Source organism: Aulostomus chinensis, chromosome 11 (assembly GCF_037954235.1).
Source record: "Aulostomus chinensis isolate RoL2024-O1b breed Wild chromosome 11, RoL_Achi_v1.0, whole genome shotgun sequence".
NCBI classification, from domain to species: domain Eukaryota; kingdom Metazoa; phylum Chordata; class Actinopteri; order Syngnathiformes; family Aulostomidae; genus Aulostomus; species Aulostomus chinensis.
In genome coordinates, this window is record NC_141330.1 from 10,387,413 (window position 1) to 10,402,728 (window position 15,316).

General features: G+C 43.6%; 2 protein-coding genes across 3 annotated transcripts; one reads left to right on the plus strand and one right to left on the minus strand.

Annotated features, from left to right (window-relative positions):
* The first annotated feature begins 262 nt into the window (after positions 1–262).
* Positions 263–5,729, plus strand: prpf31 (PRP31 pre-mRNA processing factor 31 homolog (yeast)). Its single transcript, XM_086217188.1, has 14 exons — positions 263–428; positions 1,025–1,240; positions 1,320–1,377; positions 1,471–1,554; positions 1,644–1,741; positions 2,743–2,849; positions 2,961–3,130; positions 3,228–3,385; positions 3,466–3,555; positions 3,744–3,871; positions 4,287–4,359; positions 5,096–5,224; positions 5,307–5,405; positions 5,479–5,729. Exons 2-14 carry the CDS (start codon positions 1,025–1,027, stop codon positions 5,590–5,592), a joined length of 1,524 nt encoding a protein of 507 aa, XP_086073314.1. The 5' UTR covers positions 263–428; the 3' UTR covers positions 5,593–5,729.
* Positions 5,730–6,157: 428 nt separating this feature from the next.
* cnot3a (CCR4-NOT transcription complex, subunit 3a) lies at positions 6,158–15,257 on the minus strand. 2 transcript variants are annotated; one of them, XM_086218320.1, is made up of 18 exons: positions 15,115–15,257; positions 14,439–14,509; positions 14,224–14,291; positions 14,050–14,124; positions 13,853–13,942; positions 13,626–13,754; positions 13,291–13,386; positions 12,945–13,164; positions 12,697–12,830; positions 12,441–12,497; positions 11,213–12,140; positions 11,024–11,129; positions 10,785–10,926; positions 9,784–9,883; positions 8,863–9,058; positions 8,629–8,761; positions 8,408–8,533; positions 6,159–7,710 (listed from the first exon to the last, which is right to left on the minus strand). In XM_086218320.1, exons 2-18 carry the CDS (start codon positions 14,461–14,463, stop codon positions 7,612–7,614), a joined length of 2,724 nt encoding a protein of 907 aa, XP_086074446.1. In that variant the 5' UTR covers positions 14,464–14,509; positions 15,115–15,257; the 3' UTR covers positions 6,159–7,611. The 2 variants fall into 2 exon arrangements, with proteins under 2 accessions (XP_086074447.1, XP_086074446.1); XM_086218321.1 differs by lacking the exon at positions 12,441–12,497 and having other exon boundaries at positions 6,158–7,710.
* Between the last annotated feature and the right edge of the window lie 59 nt (positions 15,258–15,316).

The window sequence follows — 15,316 nt, forward strand, 5'->3', positions numbered from 1 at the left end:
ATGTATTTTACTTTATGCTTGTACTTTAATGGAAGTAAGAGAAAATACTTTACTTTAATGCATTTATTCATTGCTAGCATTACAGGCAACATAAAAACACTGGAGAATTTGATGTTTTTTTATGTATCAATTTTATAATAATGTTATTATAATTCAAATAATGTCAATTATATATGTTTAAAACGTCCCAAATCTAATTGGGAGATCGATTGTCTTCCACCCCTCTATTAATGACTTCATTTCCCATAAAGCCGTGCGAATACTGTTACGCATTTACTCTGCGACAAGCAATACAACAGCATACCGCAGCGCGAACGAGGCAAACGTAAACAGTAAAGCTTTCCTAGGTTTTATCCAGCAGCCATTGAATCTTGGATAAAACGTTAGTGTCTTTGTCTTGTTAGTCAACAGGAGTTTTAACATTCGAGGTAAGCTTTTGCTTTTGAAATCGTTTAGTGCCATTAGGCGGCTACGTCAAGCTAACGTTTGCTAATGCCTGCTAACTAACATAAAGCTGGTTGAACAGGTGATGTCAATAAAGTAAAATATAAAATGTATTGTCACTGACTTTGCTATGGAAAGATGTCCAAATTTAAATCTAAGATATTTGTAGATAATGGTAGCCTTTGAAAATATTAGTGATACTCGTAAATTTTCACTTTTTTCACATTTCATCTTGTAATTTACTTTTTATTTTGTTGACGGTTGTATAATCTGAATTTTTAGCTTTTGTTTTGATCTTCCTTTTTATTTGTACCTGTAGCTTTCATATGGATTTCTATTTTAAAAAAAGAAAATAAAGCAAATGTAGGCAAAGAGCATGTTGTGAGGTGTCAGTAATCAAGTCAATGTAGTTTTGGTGTAGATATTTTAGTAATAGACCAGCTGTCAGACTCTGATGCTCCTCTTAATGTAATTTTAAGGGAAATGGGCTCTTTAAAAAAAAAAAAAAAAGCTTAGCATTGTGTTATAACCTTTGTAGCTGCTCTCTATCTAGCTAGTTACATCCTCACTGTCTCTGCAGATGTCTCTGGCAGATGAGCTCCTGGCAGACCTGGAGGAGGCCGGAGATGAAGGGGAGGACGGTTTGTACCCAGAGGGAGAGGAAGGTGACAGTGATGGAGAGCTGTCACAGGGAAGGACGGAGGGAGGGCTGGAAGACATCCCAGAAGAGATGGAGGTGGACTACAGTAAAGCTGAGAGCGTTGCATCCATCGCCAAGCTTCGCAACAGTAAACAGGTGAGCTGTAATTACAGTTAGGCTTGCTTCTGTATGTCTGGTTTCTTCCTTTCTGCTTAACCTCGCTGTCTGGTTTTAGTTTTCAGAGATCATGGACAAGATTTCAGTATATATAGGAAAGCAGCGTAACTCAGAGGGTGAGTTCAACCCCTTTTTTTAATTTTAGTATGTTTTATGTCCTTCTGCATTTATCAAGAGTCCATATAAACTTGATTATGTTGTCTCTGCAGTCTCAGGCCCGGTGGAGGCCGACCCAGAATACAGGCTGATCGTAGCAGCTAATAACCTCACAGTCGAGATTGATAATGAGCTGAGTGAGTTAGCTTCCCTTTTAATAACAATGCTCCCAATATGTGTAGGATGTTAATCCTCATTCTGTTGAATTATTTATTTTTGTTTTCAGATATTATTCACAAGTTTACCCGGGACAAATATTCCAAAAGGTTCCCAGAACTGGAATCTCTGGTGCCAGATTCTCTAGATTACATCCGCACGGTCAAGGTGAGATGAATAATTCTGTGCAATCACTTGTGCCTTGTTAATTGTTTCTATTTTAAAACTCATACCTTTTGCTACATGTATTACATCACAACCACACTACTCTGGTGTTGTCAAATGCATTAAACTGAGATCTTTGAAAATGCTGCTGACCCCGTTTCAGTTTAAAAACTCCAGGATTGTGGTGTTCCGTTGTCAGGCAGAACTGCTGAAAATACTGATGAGGTCACTGACGTCAGCGTCCTGATCAGGTCTTATAAGTCATGGCGTTTCTCTCTCTGATGCGTCACAAGCCTACCAGATGAACATCAGCCATGACTATCAGGAGTTAGCTTTCCATCAACTTAATTTGAAGAAAGCGTGTGAAAAGGTCGATGGAAGCAGAAAAAAAATCTAACCTCACTCAGTTTAGCGAAGGGTTTCACACTTGCCTGAGGTGGTACTTGCCCTTTTTTTTTTTTCTCCGAAAAGACTAAATGTGCAAAACAGGCGATGGAAACCCCATTATGGAATGTGCCCTGACCTAGAATCCTTCACTCACATAACGGTCCCTGCTGTCTTTATTTTCAAGGGTTTCTTTCCAAACTTTGCTTTTTGTGTTCTAAACTAGCTACCATGAAAGAACAGTTGTGATTTGTCCAACTTTCCTCTCCTTTATTCCACTTCGACTGTGTCCTAACAACCACGAGTAACGTTGACTATATCGCCATCTTCTGACAGCATTTGTAAACAATTTCATTCACTCAGAACCTGTTACTGGTATCAGTCCTGGTGCACATTTCTTTGATTGTGACATACACAGTTGACTTTAAATTTGCTTTGAATATTAAATAGAAACAAAGTTAAGTTGTTCATTTTTGTTGTCTTTTGAGCAACTCCTCCACCTCATTTTCACTGTTGAGACAAAGATTCCTTTTGTTTGAAAATGAAAACAAATGTGGCTGTAGCCTTAAATGTCACAAATTCTTCATGTGTTTTTTTTGTTTGTTTTTTTTACTGCTCAGGAACTGGGAAATAACCTAGAGAAGTGCAAGAACAATGAAACTTTACAGCAAATCCTCACGAATGCCACTATTATGGTTGTGAGTGTCACAGCCTCGACCACGCAAGGGTGAGTCGACTCTCATCTTAAGTTACTAAACACCTCATCCAACCTCCTGTTAGTTGCTGTTAGCATTCTCTCTGCTGCTGATGACACCCTTATCTTGACTGGTGGCTTCAGGTCTCAGCTGAATGAAGATGAACTGAAGCAGCTGGAGGAGGCGTGTGACATGGCCCTGGAGCTCAACCAGTCCAAACACAGAATCTATGAATATGTAGAGTCCAGAATGTCCTTCATCGCCCCAAACCTCTCCATCATTGTCGGAGCATCGACAGCTGCAAAGATCATGGGTCAGAGATGCAAAAAAGGCTGAGTTTAAACAAGGATCCCTGTTTCTATGCATCCGTTCTTAACATCCGTGCCTGCTGTTTCTCCGTCTGGCGGCAGGTATCGCCGGGGGCCTCACTAACCTGTCCAAGATGCCCGCCTGTAATTTGATGCTGCTGGGAGCTCAGAGGAGAACCCTGTCCGGCTTCAGCAGCACCTCTTTGCTTCCTCACACCGGCTTCATTTACCACTGTGATGTCGTGCAGTCACTTCCGCCTGTGAGTAAATTTAAAATCTGTGAATGAGGAACTTTTATGCCGTCATTGCAGTCTTTTTAGAACTGTCTTCTTGTCTTCAGGATCTCAGGAGGAAGGCGGCTCGTCTGGTGGCTGCTAAGTGCACGCTGGCAGCTCGAGTGGATAGTTTTCACGAGAGTTCGGATGGCAAGGTGAGCGTCAATGGAGTAATACACAAATAATGTAATCCACTCATCTGTCAACAACGCAGTATTTATTACACACCAGATTTTATTTTGCCCTGTCTGTCTTATTTGATCCTCTCTTGTTTTGCGGTATTGGCACCAGCAATATTGTTATTCTGACCCTGTTGGCTTTAATCTGTGTGTCATCTCTGCAGGTCGGCTATGATCTAAAAGAAGAAATTGAGAGGAAGTTTGATAAATGGCAGGAGCCTCCACCAGTGAAGCAGGTCAAACCTCTGCCAGCGCCGTTGGACGGACAGAGGAAGAAGAGAGGAGGAAGGAGGTAGACGAGCCGTCAGCAGCTCCAAACACGCACTCGTCTGTTTACAGCTGCTGACACGATGCATTATGGAGATATTCAGATGCATTGATTTTATGTCTCCTTTCATCTCATATTAGTCCTGATAGGAGGATCTTAGGAAGATGAAACTTATCAACAGTCATTCTGTGAACAAAACAAAGTGAAACTCAGCAAACCGCAGTGAAGCAAAACATCAGAGAGCTGCATGTAGGATGAGATGCTTATATAATACAGAGGCTACATCCACCAACAGCTCTAAATATATATATATATATATATATATATATATATATATATATATATATATATATATATATATATATATATATATATATATATATATATATATACACACACACACACACCGCTAACGCCGCTCGCTTCTCTCTTCCTGAAGGTATCGAAAGATGAAGGAGCGTCTTGGGCTGACTGAGATCCGAAAACACGCCAACCGGATGACCTTCGCCGAGGTCAGAGAGATGTTCTGTCATGAGTCTACTCATCTCGATATCAAACATGAAATTAAACAGTGTTTTCAGTGTTGATACCGTCGTAGTAGTCAGAGATAATCTATGTCAAACATGTAGCACCCTCCCTACCACTATGTCCTAATATAAACCCTCACAGACTCCAGAGCATTTGCCTGAAGTTTGGGTGAGTGCTCTCCTCACCTCCAGCTGGCTGTTCAAGCCTCTGAGAGGATGATGGATACGGGCATCGATTGCTCTGGTCTGAATTATCAGACAAGCTAGTAAACTTTAGTGTTTTCCCTCCGTTGGCTTTGTCTTCTTCCAAAGAAAAATTCAAGTGATACTGTTAAGTTTTCAAGTAGGGTACAAATACTCAACAAGGTACTTGAGTGTTCCTACTTTAGTACTGTCTTCACACGTCTGTCGGTTCATATCAGTGTACCACCTGTGAGGCTCAGGTCAGACCAGTGATTCCCCTCCAGAAGGAAGGATGCTGCTAACAGCCTTCCTGCAACTGTTCCAATGAGCAGTTTACAATGTTGCAGTTTTCTCTGCAACATTCTGACACTGTGCGGGTGTCAATCAACAATCTGAACAGAAACTCTCCATCAGTGAGATTGGAATGAGTTAATTTCCTCCAGAAAAAAATTGCAGTGCGAGAAGCTTAAAATATCGGCTTCAAACAGACGGTGAGCTTGAGCAGTGATATTTTGACCTGATTTCTGTCTTGTTGTAGATTGAAGATGATGCGTACCAGGAGGACCTGGGCTTCAGTCTGGGTCAGCTCGGGAAAAGCGGCAGCGGCCGTGTCAGGCAGGCTCAGGTCAACGAGGCCACCAAAGCCAGAATCTCCAAATCCCTCCAGGTAAACCATCTTGGTGAACAAGCAGTGCCTCACCGAGATGAATCTTTCACATCAACACACGCTTTGCCTTGTTACCCAACAGAGGACACTGCAGAAGCAGAGCATGACATACGGAGGAAAGTCAACGGTCAGGGATCGCTCCTCAGGAACCAGCTCCAGTGTGGCGTTCACTCCCCTTCAGGTTACTTTATCGTCCGTGACTGAACAGGCTCCACCACACTGGTTCATTCCTGCTAACGCTCTCTCATCTGCAGGGGCTGGAGATCGTCAACCCGCAGGCCGCAGAGAAGAAGGTGGCTGAAGCCAATCAGAAATATTTCTCCAACATGGCGGAGTTCCTCAAAGTCAAGAAGGAGTCGAAGATGTGAACACACTCAACAGCAACATTACAGTGTACCTTCATGTGTCTCGTATTTTGTTTTTACCTCTTTTGGGTTTTGATTTTTTTTTCTTCCCCATTTTAATTAAAATATTTACACCCTTTATAAACATCCTGTTCTTTTAGAGGTAAAATATTCAGATTTTATATCTGAAGTTGGTTTTAGCTGTTTTAAATGGTTCTTTGCACCCCTAGAAGCAACAGCACTCGTTAAATCTTAACCCACCAGTGCGCTGAGAACTTCTTGGCCTCCTGTCTATTTGTGTGTGACCGGAACTGTTAAACAACATCAGTACACTGCAACAGCAAACAAGTCACTGAGCAATAATAGGACTATACAACACACTGTCTTGTAATTTCTTAAAAGTATTTATTGAAATTTTACAATCCTGCAATAACCCTGTCATGACATCACCCATGCAGAACTGTGATGAGGGAAAAAAAGGTAACTGTCTTAAAATTCACATTTTAGCGATTTAACCGACCCTTTCCTCTCTGAAACTGTACACCCCCTCCCCCACCCCCAAAAAATAGAATCTATAGAAGGCAAATCTTGTATCTTTACTGGTTTCCTTCTTCACAGGTTCCCCTCCCCTCAAAAAAAAAGAGCCTGACCTAACACAGAGCTGAATTTACACACAACAAAAAAAAAATTAGAGCTGCAGTACAGATCTGAAGTTGCTGTGATTGATTGTTTCAATGGAAAAAAAAATTCAGTTCATTTAAAACTGTAAAGAAGAGGTGGGATCTTACCCCCATCTGATTCCAAACCAGATTACCAGTGTAAATCTGCCAGTTTGTCAGCGTGACACATGAACGCACCACGGCGGAACAGAACTTTCCCACAATTTGCCAACAGTTCAATCTACCACCGAACTTTAGGATTTGTCTTCACTCTACATGTAAACAGTTTCAGTGCACATTCACTGTATAGGGTTATCACCTAAGATATCAGGTGGTAAAGTGAACACTGGGTTTTGGGACGAATTAACATCAAAACAGCAGAAGAAAACCTTCAAGTTGACTTAAATCCAACTCTGTATTTGGAGTAATTAAGAGGTGATGTGGGTACAGTTACATTCACTAATCTCAGCGTCTCCTGGGTGAGGACCACAACCCCCACCCCCCAGTGGTGTAAGAATCAAACATCAGGTTGATGAACTTCTCAAACCCTATGTTTTAAGATTTATTTTACAAGTTTATTAATTTCTCACAAACATGAATGCGTCATAATAATGCATTTTCTTTGACAGGATAACTTAAAAACATTTTATTGGTAAAGAGAGGGAGTCAGAGACCAGTTCAATTGCATAGCAATTTAATCCATGTCCAATAAGGACTCTATCCCTGTCACAGGGAGAGGCCCTGTGGTCACTCTCAATCAGCGTTTTAAATCGACCAAGACAATATCAATAAAACTATTGATAACCGCTCACTATCTCTAATAGTGACCATATTCAACAGGCATCATAGGGTCTTAAAAGAAGCCATTCCTACACACCATGACTAAATGTCCACTGTACTTCCCCATTCTAAACCACCAAATTACAGTAAATACAAGATGGGCAGTTTACTTAACGATGAAATCCAAGGTTTGTTTTGTGTCAAGTCAAAGGCTTCCAGGCTCATGTTGGGTAGGTGGTACAGAGAATCTTGTTGAAACGGAAAAAGAAAACAAAACATGAGAAACATGCATGGGGTAGGCTTTCCTAATGCCACAAACTGAGTGTGCACACAAACAGGCACGAACGCAGATCTCGTATGAGAGCCCTCTCGGCTCATGCAGCGCACCGCGCTTGATCGGGCCCACGGGGCGTTTTGTCACAAGCAAGGTGCTACATGAGTGTCGAGGGCGTCACGTGAGATGCAGCCTATACAGACACCAGTCTCCGTTTTTGGAGAGGGTTTCTACTACACATCACAATCTCTATCCACAGTTTGGAGTTCAGTCTCGGAATGTCAACAGCAGTATGTTTTGTCTCTCTGTCCTTTCGTGTCCCTCTGACCGTCACTGCAGGTCTCTGTCTTCGAGGTACCTGTACTCGAAGGTGAACCCCTCCTTCTTCCTCTGGCCCCATTTCTCATAGTCAAAGTAAATGTAAGTGCCCTGGGGGAACAACAGGAGGAGAGAGGGATCAATACACTGAGACCACAAATCTATTTGAGGCTTCAACTTGAAGAGCACTACAAGGGTTTTCTTCTTCTTGTAACGCAACAGTGTTGGGTCTTGATAATTAGATGAGGCTAAATTACAATATTGGCTTCCAGCAATTTTAATAATCAAGATAAAATGATAATTGTGCTGCTGTTTTTTTTTCTTGTGAAATAAATCAAGCGCACCTCTTTCCTTGCATCCTCCCTAAAAGCCCACAGCAGCGAATGCACCAAGGATTTTCCAAATGATATTGTGACATGATTTTCCACTTAATTTTAATTCAAATGTCAAGGCAGTTCAATGAATGCATGAAGTTACTAATTATGATCTCATATCAATCAATGGGATTGCAATTTTGGCCCTAATCAAGCAGCTTGATGTCAGACTGCTATGGACGTCTCCTGGAGAGCGCACATCAGCATACAGGGACACTTTCTATTTGTTGTCCTCAGCAGGCTTTTGGAAGTTGCTCAATGAGAAGAACATAGGCTTTTAGAGAGGGAGAGCAAAGAAAGATACGAGAGCTGCAAGCAGCAAGTTCCAGACAGAGGGTGAACTGAGGCGGCTGCGGAGAAGACATAATTTCTGTTATGTGAAGCTCCTCTTGCAGTTGTGGGATAAAACGACAATTAAGATAGAAAAGCAGCACCTGTTCAAACTCATCAGTGATCGTCTTGGGCTCCTCGTGCCGCTGGAACCACATCATGTACTTGGTGTGGAACCTCCATGACTGCTTCTTCAGAGCCTTGGCTGACAGATACTGTGCCTTGGTGCCCTGAGGGAGAGATGAAGGTCACAGAGGCCCTGAAGGTGACTAACACGGTGATGAAGGCAGACAAGACAGAGGAAGTTCACAAGGTGCAGGATTACCTCCAGGTAGTAGAAGATGAAAAACAGAGTTTCTGTGGACAGTCTCTGGTAGAACTCTATGGAGTCCGAGTGGTGCGGAGGTATCTGATGATGGAAGGGCAGGGTGGGACACGGGTTCCTCATCAGGTATTGCCTTCAGGACAGAAGCACAGACAGTTAAGATGGATGAAGCCACAAGCAGGGGGTTAATCTGAAGCTAGTTTAAAATGATAGACGTAAATCCTGCGCCCTCACCTGATCCTCTCTGAGTCCGAGGGGTGTGGCATGTGTGTCCACGCGGACTCCTGCATGGCCTGCTGGTAGAGCTGGTCTTTGGGGAGGGGGGTGGGACCCAGCGGACAGACCCCGAGCGAGGGAGGGATGCTAACTTCCGACACGGACGGCTGAGGGGCGGCAGGTGTGCCAGGCGCTCCAGACGAGGAGAAGATGTCTACCGGAAGAAGGAAAGTGTTGATGTCAATGAACAAACAGATATCAGCATCATCTCAGCTCCCCTCGGATCAGGGTTCTTCAAGAGAACCTTGCTGCTCTCAGACACGATAATCTAGCAAAGAAGGAACCTTTTTAACTGCTGCCAGGGCAGCACTCATTAACAGCTCTTTCTTTGTTTATCAACCATGGACAAGAGGAAAAAAAACCAACAAAAATGAATAATTATCATGTGCCACAAGAGACAAATGTGACTCCTGGCAAGTCAGAGATGCCACATACAATCTAATATCAGAAAGAAAGAGGAAAATATTATCGCTACTATTATTTAACTGAAAATTAAAATGAAAGGGTAACATGGAGCTGCCGTTGTAATCACAAAGGCATCCTCAGTGTAAAAAGTACACTGCAGCACCTCTTTGCCTTCACATCTGATTTGTTGCCAGCTGGCTGACAGTGTTGACCCCCTCTGCTCCCTAAAAATAGATTTTCATTTGTTCCATTTGTTGATTTTAAAGGGGTAAAGCACATAAATAATCCACTCGTGCTCCAGCTGTTTGTCATTATTCTTTTTTTAAACCGAACCTGACAACATATCAATTCATCAACTCCAGCAGTTGTTGCAACATGAAATACTCAATGTAAAGTAGTTGTACAACACCTTCCTCTCAGCCATTAGTGAGTGTACAATGATAAGAGGTCTACTGTGGCGAAACGCTGTCTGACCTCTGTCTGTTAGGTGCAGGTTGGGAATCTCTCCATCGAGGCCTGATCCCAGAGCTGCCCTCTCAGCCATCGCCTTCAGTGAACTGAGCGGCTCCGGAGCCTGAGGAGGGAACAGAATGAGGCAAAATTAACGGAGTGAAACCTAATGTCATGTGCATTTAAGGGTGAGAGAGATGAAGAGGAGCACTTCAGCAGGAGGAAATTCATTAAGGAAAACTAGCGACAAATACGACAATATTGACCCGCTCTCTTTGGTGGCAGCTGAACAAGCAGCCACAGTGATGAAGATGGTTTGTACTGGATACATGGGGTACGGTGGTCAGAAGAGACCAGATATCTTCTCCGACAGCTATCGTTAGCTTTTATGCATGAACACAGTTGACCAACAACAAGTGCCTTAGTGAGGTGTTGAGCCTCCACAAACCAGCGGAAGAGCTTCAATATGCTTGGACAGAGATTCTGCAAGTCTCTACTGGAGGGCTGGAGCCTGGAGCATATTCATTCTTAAAGATATTTAGTTAGTGTTTTGATGATGGGGGGATAGCGCTGTCAAACATGTCGGTCCGAGATCTGCCAAGTTGTTCAGATGGGTCGATATCGAGTGACTGCAAAAGCAGGTCTGTGTGGAGGCATCTCCACTCTTTCATTCATGATGCCATTTTTTGGTAAGTACATCCACATTCCGTCCTAATAGGTCAAAATTAGCTCGTCAGTAGAGTCATGTGAGCTTCCTTTCCTTATCAGTCTACTGGTTCTTTTTCTCAATAAATCAATAATAATAATCGTGGTCTGTCTGATGTCAGCAATTTGTAAAAGTACCTCACACGTTCCCAGGACTCATGCTGACTTAAGACACTTGTCTGACAGCCTGTCCATGCGTGAGCTTACAAGCCTGCTGCTGCTGCTGTAATCTCAGTGTCTCACACAGGAAACTCTGGCTACTAAATTAGACCATTAAGTGGCTCTGACCAAATCCTGGAGTCGGCCCTCACTCAGCTCACCTTGAGGCTTTCAGAGGCCTGTGTGTAGGAGTGGGGCCCATTGAGAAGACTCCCTCCGCCGGGTGTGCTGTCCGAGAACGAGGGGGACGGAGAGCTGGGAGGCAGGGTGATGGAGCTGATTAAACTGGGACCGTTGTCCATCCTGTACCACAACACCAGCGTTAGGAACTGTTGTGTATGGAATGACGAGCTGAATTGCAGCTTGCGATCCCAAATGAAGTAAATGAATCCTAACTTACGGCTGACTGGTAGAAGAACTGAGAGATGAGGGTTGGCTGCTTTGTGACTGGCTCGGTGTGCTTAGAGCTGATTCTGTGGAACTTTCTGCCACCACGGCACTGTAACCTGAGGGTGAGGTGACAGAAACGTTAGGCTTCTTTAAGACAGAGAAAACTTTGCTCATTTCAACATGTAAAGTCAACCCATACTTGTGCTTCCATTTTGCTTCAGTCCGCTGGGCGGTCTTGCAGGAGCTGCATTCACCCCTACTCCTCCAACCACGCCAACGCTCCCTCCATTGCCTCCCATCATGCCCACCACCCCAGGAGTAGAGCTGACAGAACTGGGAGGCACCTGAGAGGCACCAGGGGATACATTTTGCCCAGGAACCAAACCCAGGATACTCCCACTCAGAGAGCTGTGAGCGGGGCTGGAACCTAGCAAACCGAGCCCGGTCCCTGCCCCGTTGGTGGTGACTCCACTGGAGCCAGAGGTGGTGATGGAAGTGCTGCTCTCCACAGAAATACTGGACTGGGTGGTGCTGCTCAAACCTAAGCCTCCCGATGCTGCTGCCTGAGCATAAGGGGCAGGTGTAGAACCCGAAATTAGCCCCGCCATTGTGTTTAGAGGAGTGGGGTGGCCCCCCAGGCCTAACCCTGGCATTTGATTGGCACTGCTGGTCCCACTCATGCCACTTTTACTCAAACCTAGCCCCAATCCAAGTCCCAAACTGGATCCAGGCGTGGACCCAGATGTGGGCTGAGACAGAGAGTTGGGAGCTGATGAAATTGGTGTGCTCGGCGTAGGGAGAGATGATGCAGTGGAGGCTGGGAGAAGGGGGTTGCTGGGCGGGCTGGGGGTGTTGTTTGAGGGTACCGAGGGTTTCGTCAGAGGTGGCTGCTGCTGCTGCTGCAGTTGGTTTTGTGGTTGCTGTTGTTGCTGCTGTTGTGCAGGTTGATGCTGATGTTGTTGCACTGCGCTGCTGAAGCTTCCTATAAGACTGCTGCTTGTGGGAACTGCAGGAATGCCTCCGACAATACTCGCCATGGATACCAAGGACGAAGATGAGGAGGAGCCAGAGGTGGTGGAAGAAGAGAAAGAAGATAGCAAGGAGGGGGTGCCATTCTTCACAGGTGACTAGAAGTGAAAACGCATCAGAGAGAACCGTGTCAGACAAAACTGTCCACAAGGCAATCAAATCTGTACAGAATGTTTGAGGAGTAAAGTTTACTGTGAACTATTGAGGCCCAGATATGCAGGTGATGATACAACCAAAACAGAAGTCTCCAACCATGGTCCGAAAGAGAAAAAGCGTGTTCCTTTACAGTGTCTGAGAGGCCAAAACCCTTCAGCCACCGCGACTCTCCAGGACCAAGGGTGAAGAGTGGCGCTCTAAACTGTTCATCTACTAACACAGCACAGATGAGAGCCTCTCACCTGACTAACTTCACTGTCTGTCGACCGTCCCCTTTTCTTATCGTCCTCTGAGTTCTCCTATAGGAGGAGATACCTTGATATGACAATCCACTTTTGAAATGTTGATTCAGCAGAGTAGCCAGTGGATTATAACACAGTGGGATTTGCAGAAGGGTTGCAAACTTAAAGAAGGAATGTGCACAATTCAATCAACATGTATTTCTTAATATGCAGTAACCCTGACTGAGACTTCAATGATGCAAACACAAGAACTCACAGCAGTGCAGGTGGCCGGGGATGGAGGGATGGGTGAAGAGGAGGTCGTGGAGGTGGGAGTGCTGCTGGAGTGGAGATACATCTCGTCTTCTACGTTGCCCTGACCTGATGGAGAAGTCGCAACTAATGCTGCAGCTACAAGAGAACAACAATAACAAGTGGGGGGGCAGAAAATGATGTTAATCTTGAGGCTGCATTCAAATGTTTAAGAACCTCTGTAACAGATTAAGCCATGTTTTCATCACTCACGGATGTCTTCAAGGTCTAAGTCATCATAGAGAAACTCGTTCTCTTCAAAGTCCGGGTCTTGGGAAGAATCGATGTAGTACTCAACGTCATCCTTGATCTTCTGAATTGCATCCACCGGCACAGAGTCGTTATCCAGCATTCGTAAAATGGTCTCCAGCATGCGAATGTGGAATCTATGCCTCTCGATCAACCTCTTGAGCTCATCAATACGATCTTGCTTCTGCACGACGGAAAGAAGGCAACGGTGCAGTTAAAAAATTGAACTCTATTATCTTAACAAAGAGGAATGACAGAATTCTTATGGTGATGTGTAGAATTAAAGCAGACAGAAGAATGGAGGCTTTACCTCTTTGTCGCCCTTCTTCTTTCGTGTTTGAACTGAGAGAGACTCCACTTCACTTTCAAATTGATCCACCTGCATATTTAGAGTGTCTATCGTACTCTGAGGGTATGGAGAAGGTCAGGAAAAACGTATTAGTGGTGTAATTATAACACTTTTGAACAGATTTGTAATGAAACTTTCTTGTTCATTAAAGCATAATTAATACAGATGTCTTATTTGTTTTTGTAAATACCTTTACAACAAATTTAACGGGTTTTGTTTTCATTCTAATGCTCTACGTTAAACGTGTTTGTGGAAATGAGCAAACAAACAATAGGAGACAAGAGGGGAAGTATTACTGTTAGCCACTGTCCCGTTTCTTCTTTTTCCCTCTGAGCAGGATCAACTTTCTGAGCAAGGCCCAAGCCTTCTTTAGAGTATGCTTTCGTTTTTGTTTCTCGCTCCACCACTTTGAACCGCTCCATTTGCTAATCAGAGACACAAACACACAACTTTCATTAGTCAAATGTTATGACGAGACATTCGAATCCTCTTTTTGTGTGTGTGAATCCATATAGAGCCATACCGTCTCAATGAGTTTGCGATTCTCGATTAGCTGCCGTTTGTCTTTGATCTCGTTTGAGGCCACCCATGTTTTTATCTGATCTCTCAATCGCTGAGAAGAGAGCATGAAAAGGTCGAGACATATTTTCAGCTTCACACATGCACGTCGTCCAGAAAGACGCAGACAAGTGACCCACTGCCATCTGTAAACTTTCTTACCTGTAATTTTTTAATCTCTTTCTTGAGGTCAGCCTCATATTTTTCCTTCTGGTTTGCATTGGCTGCATTGTGAAGCTAAAATGTATTAAGTTAAATGTTATATGATAAGGTAAGTTTACCCACATCACTTTGTAAAAAGGAGATAAAGTAGAACAGGAGACAGTAATCTCTCACCTTTTGCCAGATATCTTCAAACTGTTCTACACCTTCTGCTACTTTTTTCAAACATCTATCAATCTCGCCTGTAGACATGAAAGAAAGAGTGCAACATCACCGTGTGTCACTCAATTCAACTCTAAATGTATTTCGTGGAAATGCAGCATGCCAGGCTGAGGATTGTGATGGATCCTTGTGCAACGTTAGAGAATGACAGTTTCACCAAGTCTTACCTTGAAGTTTTCTCTTGTCAGCCATGGCTCTGACTACGACAATGTCCACATTCCGTCTGTCACAACGTTAGCTGAGCAAGTAAAGATACAAGCCGTAGTTGAGGCAAAACATAAATTTCAAGTGAGCATCGTTTTCTACAGTCAACCTGACGTTCAACTCAAGCTAGCTGCAAAGTTAGCTGCACGAATAACAACAAATTTTCAGCATATACAGACACTTTCAACCAGGGCAATTGAAGTAACAGTGGTCTATCGTTATACTTTAGTGAATGTAGCCGATCTTGCTAATATTACCACATTGCCTGGCCAAAAGTCAGCTAAACTTAGCCACCTAGCATGCTAACGTGAATACTAGCCAGCTGCTTAGCCTGTCCACCTCGCTCGATTACCAACTGGCCCGTTTCAAAACAAGTAGCAGAGTGCATGTTGATGATTGAGTTCATATTCATGCAGTATTATTTGTGGATCCAGTATAGCTTTTATATGGTGGTTTTGCGTTGTGAAATGCATTATATATCGGAAGCCGTTCTAATCGTAAACCTGCTAGCTAATTTGTCTAACTGTCTGGCTAGCTAATGCATAAAATGCTAGCTAGCAGCTCAGCTAGCCAAATTTAGGAAAAAGGGAAACTAGGTCAACCCGACCATCAAGATTTATACTTGTTTACGACATTTACCTATGATATGGGCTTTCGTTTGTCTTTTTTCAATTACAGCCAAAACTAATTCCAAAAAGTCTTCTTTACTTCCAAATTGTGTTTTCTTTTCGACAAGCTCGTTCAGTGTAATGTAGCTGAAGATGGACGGTAGCTAAATCCCACCTCTGTATTCGGTGCCCGCCCTAAATCCAATCTTCGAGATCTGATTGGACAAACCTCA